Source organism: Phascolarctos cinereus, unplaced genomic scaffold (genome assembly GCF_003287225.1).
Source record: "Phascolarctos cinereus isolate Bilbo 61053 unplaced genomic scaffold, phaCin_HiC Scaffold_726;HRSCAF=1367, whole genome shotgun sequence".
NCBI classification, from domain to species: domain Eukaryota; kingdom Metazoa; phylum Chordata; class Mammalia; order Diprotodontia; family Phascolarctidae; genus Phascolarctos; species Phascolarctos cinereus.
Window position 1 is genome coordinate 33,431,893 of NW_027556098.1, and position 18,534 is coordinate 33,450,426.

The 18,534-nt window shown below is 40.1% G+C and overlaps 1 protein-coding gene across 1 annotated transcript; it reads right to left on the minus strand.

The window, feature by feature from the left end:
* Nucleotides 1-341: 341 nt before the first annotated feature.
* Nucleotides 342-1,304, minus strand: LOC110212795 (putative G-protein coupled receptor 132). Its single transcript, XM_020992881.2, has one exon. The coding sequence runs from the start codon at nt 1,302-1,304 to the stop codon at nt 342-344; it is 963 nt and encodes a 320-aa protein (XP_020848540.1).
* Nucleotides 1,305-18,534: the final 17,230 nt, after the last annotated feature.

An 18,534-nucleotide genomic window follows, 5' to 3' on the forward strand; every position in this document is an offset into this window, starting at 1 on the left:
CACAGGGTCTTGGAGAGCTGGAAGTGACCGAACAACAACAAAGGTTTGCAAATCATTTTACATTTATTATCTCACTTGACCCACACGACACCCTGTGAGGTTGGTACTATTGTTATCCCCATTTTACAGATAAGGAGACAGAAGCTGAGAGGTTAAAGGATTTGCCCAGGATCACATAGCTAGTGCGTGTCTGAGGCTAGTTTTGAACTCAGTTCTGAAAATCAAGTTCATTTCTCTATCTAGTATGCCACTCTTTCTGAGTCTCATTTCTTTATCTGACAAATAAGGAGGTTGGATTAAACTTTGTTTAAGGTTCCTCTCAACTAAAAAAAAAATTAATTCTAAACTGAGCTTATAAATATCTCCTGTGAAGTGACTAGTTTCTCTTGGGAAGAACATAAACATTTACATGAGGCTGCAAATTTATCTCGTGTACTTTTTAAGAGTAAGATGTAAAGCACAGGATCCAGAATGTCCTCAAGGGTAATTAGACATAAAGAGATTTCCTTAAGAAGAAATAGCATTTCCTCTTTTGTACAGATATCTGACACTCTCTTTCTGCTTTCCAAGAAATACTTAAGGAAGGATGTCACTTGATAAGGTCCAAAGATCAAAAAGAATGTCACCATAGTGAGAAGAATGCAGCCATAGACTTGGTTCTTTGCCTCCAGATTTTTCACTTGCCTAATTTTGTACAGGATGCTGACATAGAAAAAGCCTATTAGTCCAAGTGGTGCAAAGAAAGAGAAGAACATGGTGCCCATTTTGAACCGAGCATAGCTCTCTGGAAGTGGGTAGCCTTCGTGGCACAGTTGGGTCTCTTCTTTTCCTTGAGATATAAAGTAGGAGCCCAGGGAGCAAAAGAAAACTGTAACCACCCAGGCAACGAGGCTGGTTTTCACAGCGATGGCCACAGTGCCCAGGCCACGGCAACGCATTGGGAAAACAATGTGAAAGTAGCGCTCCTTGGCAATGAGACACAGGAAGGCAATTTTGGCATAGAAATTCGTGGTGAACAAAAACCCAATTGCTATGCAGGCCTCCCTCCCTAACACCCATCTGTGCCCCAGGTAGGTATAGTGGATCCAGAATGGAATCGTGAAAATCTGAAAGAGGTTGGCAGCCACCATGTTTATCATGTAGGTGCTGAGGATATTCTTCATCCTGACCTGGAAAAACAGAACCCAGGCAGCCATGCAATTCAGGGGCAAACCAGCTGAAACCACCAGGGAGAAAACTGAGATGCGCATGGTCCTGGAAATCTCAAAATCCATAGGACAGTTAATCACATCTGTGTCATTCATTTTAGAGGGAAAAAAAATCTTTGTATGTGTCTCAAAAGGAATTAACTTCTCTCTGTCTCCCCTGGTTTTAAAACAAGTCTATTAGTCACCTTCCTCAACATGCAGATGTTCCACCTGATGTTCTTTCTCCGTGGGGAATCCTCTTTGAAGAATACAGGTCAGTTAAAGTTCCTACAAAGGAAAGAAGGAAATGAATAATAGCTCACATTTCTTTAGAGTTTTAAGGTTTTCCAAGTGTTTTCCTCATAATGATCCTGTGAAATAGATAGGCTATGTATTACTATTCCTATTTTGCAGATGAGGAAACTGAGGTTCAAGAAGCTGAACAATTTGCCCAAGGTTATAAAGCCAGCAAGTGTTGGGGTTGCACCTTCTGACTCCAAGTTAAGGTGTTCTAACTCCGAGGCCTGTGCCATTCCTTATATACTCATACTGCTTTGGATTTCATTCAACAAATATTGATTAAATAGTTGCTCCATGTAGAGTACTTTATATACACATATGCATATATACATGCATACACATCTGCATAGATGTGTATAGCTATACTTGTTACGTGTGTACATATACATATACACCTATACCTATACACATGCGTATGTATGTACACACAGACACGCGTGTATCAGCTAGTAAGAGGATAGAGTGTTGGGCTTGGAGGGCCTGAGATACTTAGTAGCTGTGTGACCCTGGGCAAGTCACCTAACCCTGTTTGCCTCAGTCTCCTCATCTGTGAAATGAGCTAGAGAAGGAAACGGCAAACCACTCCAGTATCCTGGCCAAGAAAACCCCAAATGGGGTCACAAAGAGGGGGGCAAGACTGAAAAAAAATTAAACAACAAAACAACATATATGTTCACATATATGGCAATTTAGCTGGAAAAGCACTTTATATGTGTTACCTTGGTTAACCAACACTTAGTAAAGTGCCTGGCACGCATTAGACATTTAATAAATGTTTATTGATTGATTGGCTCTCATTAACAGGTCTGTAAGGCAGACAGGTTAAATATTATTAACCCCATTTAACAGATAAGTAGACAGTGTGGCTAGTGAATAGAAAGACATCCTTCAGAATTACTAAGATCTAGTTTCAAGTCCTATCTCTGACACATACTGGCTATGACCCTGGGCAAGTCACTCTCAGTGTCCCAGGCAGTTCCCTCAAGTACTAACGGAGTCAGAGGTCTATTATAACAATGACAACGATAATAGCAACAAACAACAAAAGCCAGATGAGAAATATTATGATCAGAGAGGCTGTTATTCACCTAACATCACACAGCTAGTAAATATCAGAAATCAGACTTGACCCGACTTCGGGTCTAGTGCCTCTTTCTACTGCATTAGGCAAGTTCATCTACTTGGGATAACTTGAAGATTTTTTTATATTCTATTCTAATTCTATTTATTTTGTTAAATTTTTCCTAATTCCGTCTTAATCTGGCTCAGGCCATAGTCATCTGGTGGGTTGCCCGTTTGACACCTCTAGGCCTGATGGTTTCTAAGGGCCCTTCCAATTCTAAAAGTCTATGGATTTCCTTTCACTTTTCCCCCCTCTTTCAATTCTGAGGGTTTTTAAGGGGCACTGGATTCCATAGCATAAGACACATGGATTTCGTTGCCAAGAATAGCAAGGGGAGGGCGGTTGAGTTTTAAGCTTGAAGATTAATTGCAAAAGTTGCACTCAGATAAAGAAAAGAAGTCTACTAAGTTTTCTGGTTCTGTGTTAATATTCTCTCCTGCAGTTTTTTAACTGAGGTCGTGTCACTTAAGCATCTCAGAGGCCCTGAGTTCAAGAGAGACAGCTGACACACTCCTGGATTCACATCTTAACTTTGATTCTTACTCATTGTATAATCACGAGCAAGTCATTTCACCTCAGTTTCCTCGATTGTAAAATGGGGACAATAGGATTTAGAGTTAAAAAAGACTTTAAAGCTAATCTAATCCAGCCCTCTGCAGACACTGCAGCCTTGAGATGTAAAGTAATTTGTCAAAGATGACACAAGTCTCACATCACTCCAATGCTTTCCCCTACTATCTCCTCCCCTATCTCACATGAAGAGAGGGCCAAGGCAAACCCTTCTACCTATACCCTTGACCCACTCTCCAGCATATTACTCACCTTATCATCTCCATTCTACCACTAATCTCCAATATCTACCTATTGACTGCTTCCTAGGCTTTTGTCTGTTTATTTTTGGTGAGGAAATCAGGGTTAAGTGACTTGCGCAGGGTCACACAGCTAACAAGTGCCTGAAGTCACATTTGAACTCAGGTCCTCCTGACTCCAGGGCTGTTGCTCTATCCACTGCACCACCTAGCTGCCCCAACTGCTTCCTTGTTGCCTACAAACATGTCTGTGTCCCCCCATCCTTTAAAAACGTTCATCTTGTATTTCCCCTCCCCCTCATAGCTAAACTCCAGAAAGACTTCTCTTCCTCTGCTCTCACTCTCTTTTAAACCCTCTCTACGCCTAGAGGTCATCCTCGACCCCTCGCTCTCTCTCACATCCCACATATTGGATCTGCTACCAAGTCCTCTCGTTTTTGCCTTTACAGCATCTCTCATATCCATCTCTTCTCCGCTCACACTGCGACTACCTTATCACTTCATGCTTAGGCTATTGCAATGACCTGTTATTTGGCCTCCTTTCCTCAGGTCTCTCCTTACTCTAGTCTATCTGTCACTCAGGTGCCAAAATGATTTTCTAAAGCACAGTTGTGAACGGGTCATTCTTCTGCTCAATGAACTATATTGGCTCCGTACTACCTGCAGCTAGGTTGTACTGGGCCTGAAGTCAGGAAGATTCAGCTTTGTGAGTTCAAATATGGCCTCAGACACTCACTAGCTATGTGACCCTGGGCAAGTCACTTAACCCTGTTTGCCTCAGGTTCCTCATCTGTCAAATGAGCTGGAAAAGGAAATGGCAAAGCACTCCAGTATCTCTGCCAAGAAAACCCCAAAAGGGGTCACAAAGAGTCAAACATGACTGAAATAACCGAACAACATGTCCCTAAAATTAAATATAAATCCTCTGGCTTTTAAAGCCCTTCACAAGATGCTCCCTTCCTACATCTCCAGACTTCTTAGACTTCATTCCTTTCTACATACTCTATGATCCAGCTAACACTGGCCCACTTTCTGCATTCTATTTCCCAACTCCTTGTCAATGGCTTTTTAAATAATCTTTTCAATGGCGATCATCCACGTGTAAAACATTCTCCTTCATTACATCAGATTATCTCTTGGCTTCCCTGACTTCCTTCAAGATTCAGTTCAAATCCTACTTTCTACAAAAGACCCTTCCTGATGTATTCTCTTTAATCCTCCCTTCTCCCACTCCTCCTTGAAGTCAGGGATCATGTTGTTGCTTTTTTGAAAAATATGCTCTTGGTGCAGCTAGGTGGCGAAATGGATAGAACACCGGCCCTGGATTCAGGAGGACCTGAGTTCAAATACGGCCTCAGACACATAACACTTACTAGCCGGGCAAGTCACTTTACCCCATTGCCTAGCCAAAAAGAAAAAAAAAAAAATATATATATATATATATATGTATATATATATATACATATATATATGTATATATATATATATACATATATATATATATATATATATACTCAGCACTTATCATGTCTGCCACATACTAAACACTTAATAAATTCTTGTGAAACAATTGTTGATGTAGCTACTAAGTGGCAGAGTTCATGCAGAGTCAAGTATTCTTTCCATTGTACTACAAATTCTCATGTTTGTCCTACATACCCCACAGGGTTATTATAAGGAAAGCACCTTGTAAGCCTTAAAGTAATACACTAACATTAGTAGGGCAATTCAAATGGGGATTTCTCTTTAAGGCACATCTACCAGATGTGATACTTACTGGAATAATAGCAGAATCTCTAAGTCTCAAAATCAGGGCCAATCAGAGCCATAAAATTGCTGTCCGGAGTACCAGAAGGTACTCCAAGAATCTCTGCCTAAGATTCTTAGATGATTCCTTACTGCTTTTGGGGGAAGGTATTTAATAATGATGACAATAATGACAATAACATATCATTGTTTTTATTCAGTCATTTCAGTCATGTCTGACTCTTTGCGACCCCATTTGTGGTTTTCTTGGCAGAGATACCAGAGAGATTTGCTGTTTCCTTCTCCAGTTCATTTTACAGACAAAGAAACTGAGGTAAACAGGGTTAAGTGACTTGCCCAGGGCCACACAGCTACTAAGTGCCTGAGGCCAGATTTGAACTTAAGAAGAGGAGTCTTCCTGATTCCAAGCCCAATGTTCTACCCACTGAAGCACCCAGCTGCTCATATCATATACACACTCAAATAATAATAGTAATAGCTGATATCATTGCTAATCTACATGGGTAGATGGAGTTCCCTTTACCATTCCTCACACCAATGAAATCACAAGTCTGAATGAAAAATATAATAGATGACATTTACATAAATTTGCAAATGGCTTTAGACATGAGATAATATTTGTAAAGGTCTTAGCACAGTGCCTGGCACATAGCAGATGAATCAGTCAATAAGTATTTATGAAGTATCTGCTATATGCCAAGTACTATACTAAGCAAAGGGGATGTGAAGAAAGGCAAAAGACTGTCCCTGTCCTTGAGAAAATCAAGGTCTAAAGGAGACACGACATGCAAAGAAATATGTACAAACAAGCTATCTACAGGACCAATAGGAAATAATCAACAGAGGGAAGGCACTAGAATTAAGAGAGATTGAGAAAGACTTCCTGTAGAAGGTGCTTAATCAATATTTGTCCCACCCTGCCCCCATCCCCTTTCTTTATCTCTCTTCTTCCTAAAAATTATATGAATTATGGCAGGTGAGATGGCAGAATCACAGACTTTGGGCTATGAGACCAGCTGAAAGACCCTATTCACTATCTGGAAGGGCAATCTATTAAGCTATTAGAAGCAGCTACTACAGCAGTCTATTAAACTATTAGAAGTAGCTACTAAAGCTACTAAATTAAAATTGGTTTGTTAGACTCTTTCCTGTTATCTAGCAGGACCCTTAAAGAATGAGGCACAGGGAAAGAAATTTTAATAAGGAGAGAGGAATTGAAAAGAATTGGTTTACAACACAGTGACAAGAGCTTTCCTCCCCAGCCCTTCTCCGTTAAATAGTAACTTATCTGAGGGCAGGGACTATGTCTAACTGTCATCATCAATAACAAATATTTCTTGAGCACCTACCAGGACAAATAATAGGGAAATGTGTTAGTCACTGGGGAAACAACAAGGTCCCTGCTCTACAAAGTACAGTATGGGAAACAGGATGTGTATTACTTCAGATCATACTTTAACAATAATACCTAATATTTATATAGTGCTCTGCAACTTACAAAGATATATATATATTATTTGCTTTGATTCTTATAACAATCCTGGGAGGTAGGTGTGTTGTTGATGTTTAGCGGTGTCCAACTCTTTGTGACCCTGTGGGCCAGACTGTCTATGGGGTTTTCTTGGCAGGATCCTAGAATAGTTTGCTATTTCCTTCTCCAGTGGATTAAGGCCAACAGCGTTCAGTGACTTGCCCAGGGTCACACAGCTACTAAGATTTGAATTCAGGTCTTCCTGACTTCAGGCTCAGCACTGTATCCACGGCTCCACCTAGGTGCCTGAAAGGTAGGGGCAGAGAATAAAACCCAGTAACTACCAGAGCACCACTGTGAACCCAAGAGAGATACTGAGAACAGCAGAACAATGAGATGGTACTCAGCAGTCATTAGCGGACAAGCAGACCTAAAGCCAGAATTGGCAAAGCCCCTCAGTACAACTAACTCAAAAGAGAAGTCATGCCCAGTAAGAAGCAGGCCAGTGAAAGTAACTCTCTGAGGCCATCCAGGATCCTGTAGCATTAGGGCTTTTCCCCTCCTTGGGTATTCTTCCAGATGTGGGACTCTTATGTGTGATCACTCTATGTGCTCATACTCCCTTCTGAGGGTGTCCAGAAAGTCTGTCCTAAACTCATGAGGTAATGTTCTATTGCAAATCTTCTTACTCCTCTATTTCATTGAATGCCCTTGCTTTAACTAGCTGGGTCATCTGATGACTAAGTGAAAAGCAAATAAATCATTGAGGGTTCATAAGCATTCGATTTGGATACAGATTACCTTGAACCTGGGACAAATTCTGGGTTCCTACATGTGAGTGGAAAGTTGTTCTAGGTCAAGGGTGGGGAACCTGTAGCCTTGAGGTCACATGTGGCCCTCTAGGTCACCAAGTGCCGCCCTTTGACAGAATCCAAACCTGTCTAGGTGCTACATATAAAATTTATAAGGTTGGTTCTATGATGGAAAGATGAGAAATGGAAGAAATAGGAGAGTGGGAGAAGAAAGGAGACAGAAATTAGGAGGGGAAGGAATGAATGAACGAACGAAGGAAGGAATGAAGGAAGGAATGAAGGAAGGAAGGAATGAAGGAAGGAACAAAGGAACGAAGGAAGGAACAAAGGAACGAAGGAACGAAGGAAGGAAGGAAAGTCGTCTTTCAGTGTGTAACAGAAATGCTATACTCTCAAAAATATTCAAGTTGCCTAAATTAAAATATTTCAATACCACATATCGACCGTTTACATTTTCCTCAAAGAACATGGATGATTGTCAAATTATATATAGTTTTCTGAAAGCAATCTTGAAATCTGGATATATGCTTTAATGGATTGGTAAAGACAAATTTCTATCTTCTTTCTAATATATTACATTTTACAGAAAAGATTATTACAAGAGGAGTCACAAGAACAATGGGTAAGGGTGAGAAAAGAGGAATATCCTAAGAAGAAATCCTCTTCTATAGTGAATACACTAGAATACATTTTTGAGCAAACTCATCTAATTCAGTGTTATTATACCTCCCCAGTTCAACTAAGATACACAGAGGAATTAAAAATAAGAAGTCTTTAAAAATTGTCCTGAACTTCTTGCTTTCTTCTGTAGGTGGTAGGGTTTTTATGTTTAACCTAGTTTCCTGTGACTTCCCTTCATTAATTAATCAATTCACATTTATTAAAATTAATTTTTATCACACATTTATTAAAAAAACTAAAGATGCAGATATTATGTCTAGTGCTGAACACATGTCACATGTTTAACATGAATATATAACCTCACCTTTCAGGTTATTCAAAATCTTCATCCAAATTGAAGCTGATCTACATCAAATAGATAAGCCCACCTCACAAATGTGTTGGTTTAACCCGGAGTCTTTTGTTTCATCAGCTCTTAATCTCTTCTTCCCTGTCTCTCCACCTCAAACTCCTTGAGGTATTGAATTTGACCAATGCCTTTGTTAGAAATAATGACTCTTCATTAATTCAATAATTCAAATAATTATCGGCATCTTCAGTCACCACCCACATATGGCTCATTTTGGTTAGCACAGCAAGGAAGCAAGTTACTCTGAAGCTCAAAACTGACAGCCTTTTGCACGTACGAATAAACTGGCCTGAGAACCCCATCTCATGCAAGGAGTGGGGAAGGTTTAAACCAATAAACCAAAAAAAATTTGACTTGTGTGTTCCCTTTTATTTCCTGTTTCTGCTCTATTTTATTTCATTTTTTGATCAAAGGAGATAGGAGGGAGACTGAAATGTTGCACAGCTTAAGAGCAGGTGGGGCCCTGGGGCATCATAGTGACAAGGGGCTATCTATAAGTTTTAAAAGGAATAAGTTAGGAGTGAAGGGAAGGGGAGAGTGGATTTGGCCTGGCCTCTCACCACAATTTTTGTCACTCCTGCGTAAGGATCTCCATCTCCAGAATTGATCCAACCTCAAGCTTAAAGTGTCATCTTGGCTGGGGACGTAATATGGTTACTCTGAATGCCTGAATTGGGCGGGGGACTGGAATTTGAGGGTTGGAGAGGAAGGGAGGAAGAGGAGATGCTTATTGGAGTCCCAAAGTCAGAAGATCCTAGGATTTAGAGTTGAAAGGAACTTTAGAGATCTAGTTCCCCTCATTTTACAGATAAGGAAACAAAGTTGAGATGTGTAAAATGGCTTGCCCATGGCCATTCCCCTAATAAGCAGGAGAGAAGGATGGAAATGCTCCAGGAAATGCCAACAAAGGTAGATGGGAAACATCTAAACAAAGTCTATATTTATGGAAGTCTTTCATTTCCTCATCATTCCCTCTTTCAAATACACTAAATTTCTTAGTCCATTTAAAGTCCTGTAGAAGACACAAATCTTTATTTACTCTGTCCTCGTATGAGTCAGTGACTCCATACCCCAAGCAGAGAGATTTCTTAGAATAAAAGTGTCCTTTTACTTGAGAATGTTGGCATGTTCTGATACTTTGTCCAGATGAAAGCTCATTGACTATACTTACAAATGGACAAACATGTAGAAAAGTAGTCAGAAGCCCATCTTCTAAGGTCAGAAGGCTGTCTTCCTTTGGGAGCAAAAAAAAAATGTCAGTAACTAAGAAACTGCTTTACTGCCTCAGATCTTATGTCCAAGACTTAATAGCACATAATGTTTTTTCAGTTTAATAGATTCAGAAATGGATCTCTACACTCCTAAGATCTAATTCAACTTTCTGCCTTCCCTCTAATATATTATAACAAAAAGACACTGTTACCAGAAAACTCATGAAAAGTAATGAGTAAGGGTGGAAAAAGAGGAGCACCCTATGAAGAAATCCTTTTAGACTAAAGCACTCACCTCAAAATGTCACATTTCTAAAGTTCTAAAACCGGATGAGTAATTCTTTGAGAAAGGAAGAATTATGAATCATACTTACAGAACTAGGCAACTCCTAGGATTCCTAACTCTGTCTTTCCAAACCTTGCCACACTCCTTGCACAAGATAGGGTCCTCCGGCCGGTTTATTCATATGTGCAAAAGGCAGTTGGTTTTGAGCTTTAGAGTAACTTGCTTCTCTTCTGTGCTAACCCAAATGAGCCAGATGTGGGTGGTGATTGAGGATGAAGATAACTAGTCATTATTTCTAACCAAGGCATTGGTCAAATTCAATACGTCAAGAAGTTGAGGTAGAGAGACAGGGAAGAAGAGATTAAGAGCTGATTAAACAAAAGACTCTAGGTTAAACCAATAAAGCAAAAAAAACATTTTTTTTGACTTAAAAGTTCCCTTTTATTTCCCATTTCCTCTATTTTTTATTTTATCTTATTTTTTGGTCAAAGCAGATGGGAGGGAGACTGAAATATTGCACAACTTAATATTATTAAATAATCATTTGTTCTTTTAAAGTCTGTATTTGCTACAATAGTACTATCCGCCATTTCCCTTTCGGTTATGATAGGAGACTTACATTTGTGATGAGACGCTAAAGCTGCCATGAGGAATTTCCGCTATCCAGACATCTGCTGGAGGTCTCTCCTTGCTAAACTGAACAACAGCTGATAAATTGTTGACTTGCTGACCGATAATTTCATCTTTTTTGCTATTCTGGGTCTGATTATGATCAAAGAAGGGAACCAGTGGGTAAACTGGAAATGACAGAAATGTCAGAAGGCTGTGATCACACCATTTAAGAGTTTGTGATAAATAAGGGAAAGAGCAGGGAGAAGGTAGAATACATATTTCAAAGAGTTCAGAGCTAGGTTGCGCAGCGGATAGAGCACCTGCCCTGAAGTCAGAAGGGCCTGAGTTCAGATGTGGCCTCAGACACGTAACACTCACGAGCTGTGGACTCTGGGCAAGTCGCTTAACCCCAATTGCCTCAACCAAAAAAAAAAAATGAGCTGAAAGAGTTCAGAGATAGGCTAATTATCATCCCATACACTGAGAATCTAAAAGGGAAGTGAGGAAAGAAAGGTTATCAAAGACAAAATTCTGGTGACACTTTTGCAGCCGGTTCCCATGAGAAGAAAGAAGATGTCTAAGGAGAACAAAGTGTCTGAACAGAGAAATCATGATGAAGTGGCATGAGTACTGACTCTAGAGTCTGAATTTAGAATAAAATACACAAGAAATAGAAAGAGCAAGGTACTGAAAATGAATGCAAAAGAGTGGCTTGGTGTTGTTAGAAGAGTCACAAGAAAGCTGAAGCTTGGTAGAAGCTAAACCTTGAAATCGATGCAAAGGTATTTGTGCCTTTTAGCTGTACGGGGTGTCCTAAGATCTTAAAACTGCACAAGATTTTTGGAACCCTTTGTATTGGAACAAAGTGAAGAGAAAGGAAAAGGTAGGCACACGTGTGGTGTAGTTGTTAAGAGCCCTGAGTCCCAGGAAGGAAGTTGTTGTTCAGTCATATCTGACTCTTTGTGACCCCATTTGGTGTTTTCTTGGCAAAGACACTAGAGGGGTTTGCCATTTCCTTCTCCAGTTCATTTTACAGATGAGAACACTGAGGCAAACAGGATCCAGTGACTGGCCCAGGGTTGCACTTCTAGTAAGTGTCTAAGGCTGAATTTGAACTCAGGAACATGAATCTTCCTGACTCATAGAGGCCCAGCACCCTATGCACTATGACGCCACCTAGCCACCCATTTAGGAAGACTCTGATATTTACCACCTAAGGTAGAAAAACAATATAACCTCTGTAACTCAGATGCCTCATTTATAAAATATACATAATAAAAAAGGGATTGTAAAGGATGAGACAGATAGATGCTGTCGTGGAAACAGCAAACATGAACTTGGACAGACTTGCAGAGATGGTGGAGGACAGAAGGGCCTGACGTGCTGTGGTCCATAGGGTCACAAAGAGTTGGACATGACTGAATGACCGGACAACGACAAAAACCATAAAACCTCTAGAACTCAGATGGTTGTCGTAAGGATCAAGTGAGGTAATATATTTTGCAAACATAGGAGTACAAACAGTACTTTGCAAACATAAGAGCATATATAAAGTCTACTATTATTACTGAAACTGTTCTTGAAATAGATAGGAAGATGATAAGAAAACGGACAAAAGACAAAATCACTCAACTCCTAATTTACTTTTATTTTCTCTACCAAGGAGAATGATTTTAAGAATATAGAACATGAAAGCTGGAAGGAACTTCATTATAATCCAAACCCTTCCTTTCATAGATGAGGAAACTAAGGATCAGTGTGTCTTGCCCAAAGGTCACATGGCACATTAGTGGCAGAACCAAGACCAAAGCCAGACCTCCTGACTCCAGACCAACGCATTTTCATATTGCATTCCATGTTGAGAGTATAAAGGGTAAATGAAAGCGATTAACCAAGAACTGAAATCCAGGGTAAGTGAGAAGAATACCTTGTTGTTGTTGTTCAGTCTTATCTGACTCTGTGTCCCCCATTTGGGGTTTTCTTGGCAAAGACACTGGAGTAGACTAATATGGAAATTTTTTACGTAATCGCACATGTATAACCTATATCTGGTTGCTTACCATCTCGGGGGGGCGGAGGGAAGAGAGGGAAAGAGGGATAGAATTTGGAACTCAAAATTTTAAATTAAAATGTTAAAAAAAATGTTTTTTAAAAGACACTGGAGTGGTTTTCCATTTCCTTCTCCAGTTCATTTTACAGATGAGGAAACTGAGGCAAACAGACCGAAGTGGCTTGACCAGGGTCACACAGCTACTGTCTGAGGCCAGATTTAAACCCAGGAAGATGAGTTTTCTTGACTCCAGGCCCAGCACTCTAACCACTACATCACCTACAAATGCATATTGTGGGTAGATTAGAGATAATCTTGGAGGGAAGGCACTAGCAATGATGGTGGATTGGAAAAGGCCTCTTGCAGAAGGAGAAGTTTGAACTGTATCCTGAGCCAGGGAAAACAGGAAGCAGAGGTGAGAGAGCATTGTCTACATAAAAGAAAGTCAGTGAAAAGGCACAGAGATGGGGTGTTGGACATAAGGAATAGCAAGAGGGCCAGAGTCCTGGGTCACAGAGTGCATGAAAGGGAATCAAACTGCAGACTGGAAAGGCATAACTTAAAGGGCTATCAAACTGTGCCACAACACCCATAAGTGGAACCCTAGGCTACAGCAAGAGGAGAAGTTTTGAATGCTGTGGATTAGTTTGCTTATCCTGGTGGTACACCTTTAGAGATGTACACATTGATAATGAGGTTGACACATGCATTGCCAGAGCTAGCTCAGTGTTTGGGAGGCTCTGAAGAAAAGTATGGGAGAGAAGAGGTATTAGACTGATCACCAAACTGAAGGTCTACAGAGCCACTGTGCTGACCTTGTAGTTGTACCTGGACAGTATACCAGCACCAGGTCAGGAGACTGAATAGCTTCCATTTGAACTGTTTTAGGAAGATTCTGAAGATCACCTGGGAGGATAAGATACCAGTCACTGAGATCCTTTATCAAACTAAACTGCCAAGCATTCAAACTCTGCTTCAACTCCTATGGGCTGGCCGTGCTGTTTGAATACCAAACTTAGCTTGCCTAAAAGACTATTTTATGGAGAACTCACACAGGGCAAGCTTCACCAGGTGGTCAGAAGAAGCGATACAAGGACAGTCCCAAGGTTTCTCTTAAGAACTCTGGAATTGATTGTATGACATGGGAGATATTGGCACAGAACTGCCCAGCATGGTGTGCCCTCATTAGAGAAGGTGCTGTGCTTTATGAGCAAAGCAGAATTGAAGTAGCTCAAAAGAAACATGAAATGCACAAATTTAGAGAATTCACCCTAAATGTTCACACAGACTATTTGTGCCCGACTCGTGGTAGAGCATTCCAAGCTCGTATTGGTCTGATCAGCCACATTCAAATGCACTGTAACATGACTAACATGGTGATGTCATATTGGTCCTCTTCCAGAATGAAGGACCACAATTAACCTTCAAAGCAATTCCTTAGAACAAAGAATAAAAAAGAAAAAGAAAAAAAAGTAGTTCAGGAAAACTAGGCAACATATAAGCTGAGTCAGTATATCCAGGGTTCCTCAATTCTGCAAAGAAGGGAGAGAAAACCCCCTGGACTTTATACACCTTTTGTGTAGCCTTCAAGAACTTGGGGTAAGGGGGTGGAGCCAAGATGGCAGAGTGAAAGCAGTGACTTGCTTGAGCTCTCCTCCAAACCCCTCCAAATACTCATAAAAAATGGCTCTAAACAAATTCTGAAGCAGCAGAACCCACAAAAAGACACAGTGAAACAAATTTCCAGCCCAAGACAACCTGGATGGTTGATCAGAAAGGTGTATCGCGCTGGGCTGGGAGCGCAGAGGCCACAGCAAACCTGGAACAGGCCTCAGAGGACTGAATCTCAAGCAGCTATGGAGGTTTCCAGACTCCTCAATCCACGAATGCCAAAGAAAAGTCTGTTTCTGTGGTGCTGAGACAGGAAGGTGGGGTCTCAGCTCCATTTCCAAAGAGTGTGGCCCTGGGGGGGGGGGGCAGCTGCTTCCGAGCTTCCTGCCCACAGACTGAGGGGAAATCCAGTGGCTGATCAGAGAGGGACGCAGGGATCTCTTTGCCAGTGCTGAGGCAGGAATCTCTTGCTTTGCCTGTGTTTGGATCTGGGCACAGTTCTGGGCGGTGCTGGGGTGAGGAGGAGCGCTGGTTGGAGAGCTTGTAGTGGCTGTAGAGAACCCTCCTCACAGTTACAGGACAGAAAGGAGTACTTGCTGTCACAGTCCAGGAAAGGAGTAAACACCTCACCCCTTACCATACCACCTTGGAAGAACTGAAAATTTACAGGTCCCTACAAGTATCTCTGAAAACAGCTATACAAACCCCTGAAGCTTGGGACAGTACATTCTCCACATTGGAAGCAGACTTTACCTTAACAAAGAGTTTAAAACTCAAGTAATTGGCTGGGATCATGAGCAAGCAGCGCAAAAAGAGTCAGACCATATTATCTTACTTTGGTGAAAAAGAAGATCAAAATATACAACCAGAAGAAGACAACAAAGTCAAAGCTCCTACATCCAAAGCCTCCAAGAAAAATATGAATCAGTCCCAGGCCTTGGAAGAGCTCAAAAGGGATTTTGAGAAGTAGAGGAAAAACTGGGAAGAGAAATGAGAGTGATGCAAGAAAATCATGAAAAACAAGTCAACAGCTTGCTAAAGGAGACCCAAAAAATACTGAAGAAAATAACACCTTAAAAAATAGCCTAACCCAAATGGCAAAAGAGGTCCAAAAAGCCAATGAGGAGAAAATGCCCTAAAAAGAAAAATTGGCCAAATGGAAAAGGAAGTCCAAAAGCTTACTGAAGAAAATACTTCCTTAAAAATTAGAATAGAGCAATTGGAAGATAGTGACTTTATGAGAAATCATGACACAGTAGAACAAATCCAAAAGAATGAAAAATTAGAAAACAATGTGAAATATCTCATTGGAAAAACAACTGACCTGGAAAATAGATCCAGGAGAGAGAATTTAAAAATTATTGGACTATCTGAAAGCCATGATCAAAAAAAGAGCCTAGACATCATCTTTCAAGAAATTATCAAGGAAAACTGCCCTGATATATTAGAACCAGAGGGCAAAATAGAAATTGAAAGAATCCACAGATCTCCTCCTGAAAGAGATCCCCAAAGGAAAACTCCTAGGAATAGTATAGCCAAATTCCAGAGTTCCCAGGTCAAGGAGAAAATATTACAAGCTGCCAGAAGGAAACAATTCAAGTATTGTGGAAACACAATCAGGATAACACAAGATTTAGCAGCTTCTACATTAAAGGACCGCATGGAATATAATATTCCGGAGGGCAAAGGAGATAGGATTACAACCAAGAATCACCTACCCAGCAAAACTGAGTATAATCCTTCAGGGGAAAAAATGGTCATTCAGTGAAATAGAGGACTTTCAAGCATTCTGATGAAAAGACCAGAGCTGAATAGAAAATTTGACTTTCAAATACAGGACTCAGTGGAACATGAAGAGGTAAACAGGAAAGAGAAATCATAAGAGACTTATTAAGATTGAACTGTTTACATTCCTGCATGGAAAGATGATATTTATAACTCATGAGACCTTTGTCAGTATTAGGGTAGTTGGAGGAAAAAAATTATATGTATGTATATAAGTAGATAGATAGAGAGGCACAGGGTGAGTTGAAGATTAAGGGGTCATATCTGGAGAATAAAATTAAGGGATGAGAGAGGATTATACTGAGAAGAAGAAAGGGAGAGGTAGAATGGGGTAAATTATCTCACAAAAAAAAACAGAAAAGAAAAGTCTCTTACAGTGGAGGGGAAATGGGGAAGGTGAGAGGGAATGAGGAATCTTATTCTCATAGGATTTGGCTTAAGGAGGGAATAAATACACATTCAATTGGGTATGGAAATCTGTCTTACCCTACAGGAAAATAGGGGGAGAAGGGGACAAGAGAGCAGGGGATGATAGAGAGGAGGGCAGATTGGGAAAGGGTAAATCAGAAGTAAATACTTCTGAGGAGGGACAGGGTCAAAAGAAAGAATAGAATAAATGGGAGGGAAGGATAGGATCAAGGGAAATAGAGTTAGTTTTTCACAACATGTCTACTATGGAAGTGTTTTGCATAACTGCACATGTACAACCTATATTGAGTTGCTTGCCTTTTCAATGAGGGTGGGTGGGGAGGGAGGAAGAGAGAAAATTTGAAACCTAAAATTTTAAAAACATATGTTTAAAAAAAATGTTTTCACATGCTACTGGGAAATAAGAAGTACGGGAAATGGGGTATAGAAGTCTATCCTGCCCTATAGGAAAATAGAAGGGGAAGGGGATAAGAGAAGGTGGGAAAGATAGAAGAGAGGACAGACTAGGGGAAGGGATATTCAGAATGCATGCCATCTTGGGGTGGGGGGGGGGGAGATGGGGTGAAAATTTGGAATTCAAAAACTTGTGGGAGTGAATGTTGAAAACTAAAAATAAATTTGTCACAATAAATAAATAAATAAATCACATGTAATCCAAAAAAGTTACATGTTGAATTTAATTTGTAGTAAAAAAAAAAAAAGCAAATTGTATCTAAAGAGATCTGAAGTTTTATGTACAACCTTCTTTTTTCTATTCTACTATGTTTATGAAAAGATTATGTTATTTGGTGCTTAAGTTGAAAATACAATTTTAAAAAACACACACAAAGTTACCCTAAAGTTTTAGATTTTGACCCGTAGGACATAGGTTACTCAATAGTTCTTACAAAAGTGATTGTACAACACAAGAGAATTGAGTAGAAAGACATTTGTTATGAGGGTGTTCTAAAGTCAGCCCAATGGGCCTGGATGAAAGTAGAGAAGGGCAGAGTGATATCGGTGATTTCAAATCCTTTGTTGGCAGCAGGCTCTATTAATCAATCAACAAGCCCTGATTATCAAGCAAAAACCCTTATATCATAATAAAATATGAGACTCAAGCAGTGGGTGGTCCTGGGAGAATTCTTCCCATCTAGAATCACACTTGAAGTCTACTCAGTTTCCACCAGGATTTAGATAAAGAACCATGAGCTCTTTGAAAAAAAGCGCTCTTAAATCCCCAAAGGTTGACCTGGCCAATGAAGGATGCACATATATTTTATACTAAAAGGAATTCTTATGTCTTTAAAGAGAAGAATTGATCTGGAAAGTGCAGCATTTTAGCAGATATCAAGATAATCCTGGGACAAAGTACTTTATCTCTCGTTTGTAACTTGATGTCTATTAGTTGGCGGCATGTATAATATGCAATCTAGGTTTTGGATCCAAATATCTTCCTTTCCTCTGTATTGAATAGATTTAACCTCTGAAATTCAGCTCTGAAATTCACCTTTGTAGACCATTTTTCCAGACACAACATGATTTCTCTAGAAAGAACTGAGTTCTTCAGTTTAACTGTTAGAAAAACTGAATTCTCTTAAATTTCTACCCAGCGCAACATGGCCTTAGGTCATGATTCTTTGTTTAATATTTCCTTACCAAGGGAAATGCCCTCCTTCACAATAGCTTGGCAAATTGACATTATGACTCAAGAGAAGAGGAAGATTTTTTTTGAAAATCAACTTTTCCAAATTCATCAGAAATTGAAAAAAAGGATAATTATATTCTATTTAAATTAAAAATTATTCCAACTGCTCTGTGATCTACTTCATGAGCTATTCCTTCCAACAACGAAGATTACAATTTACCCATATTATGTAACTCTTGTCCATGACCTCTCATGTATGCATCTCCATATGAGGGGATACAACCAATGTACTGGGAAGCCTGCCTTGTTTTCTCCTGTCATCCTGAGGATACCAATATTAGCTGGGGCCATCTGCAGTTGCCCTGATTTATATCTGGCCACTGGACCCAGATGGCTCCAGAGGAGAAAGTGAGGCTGATGACTT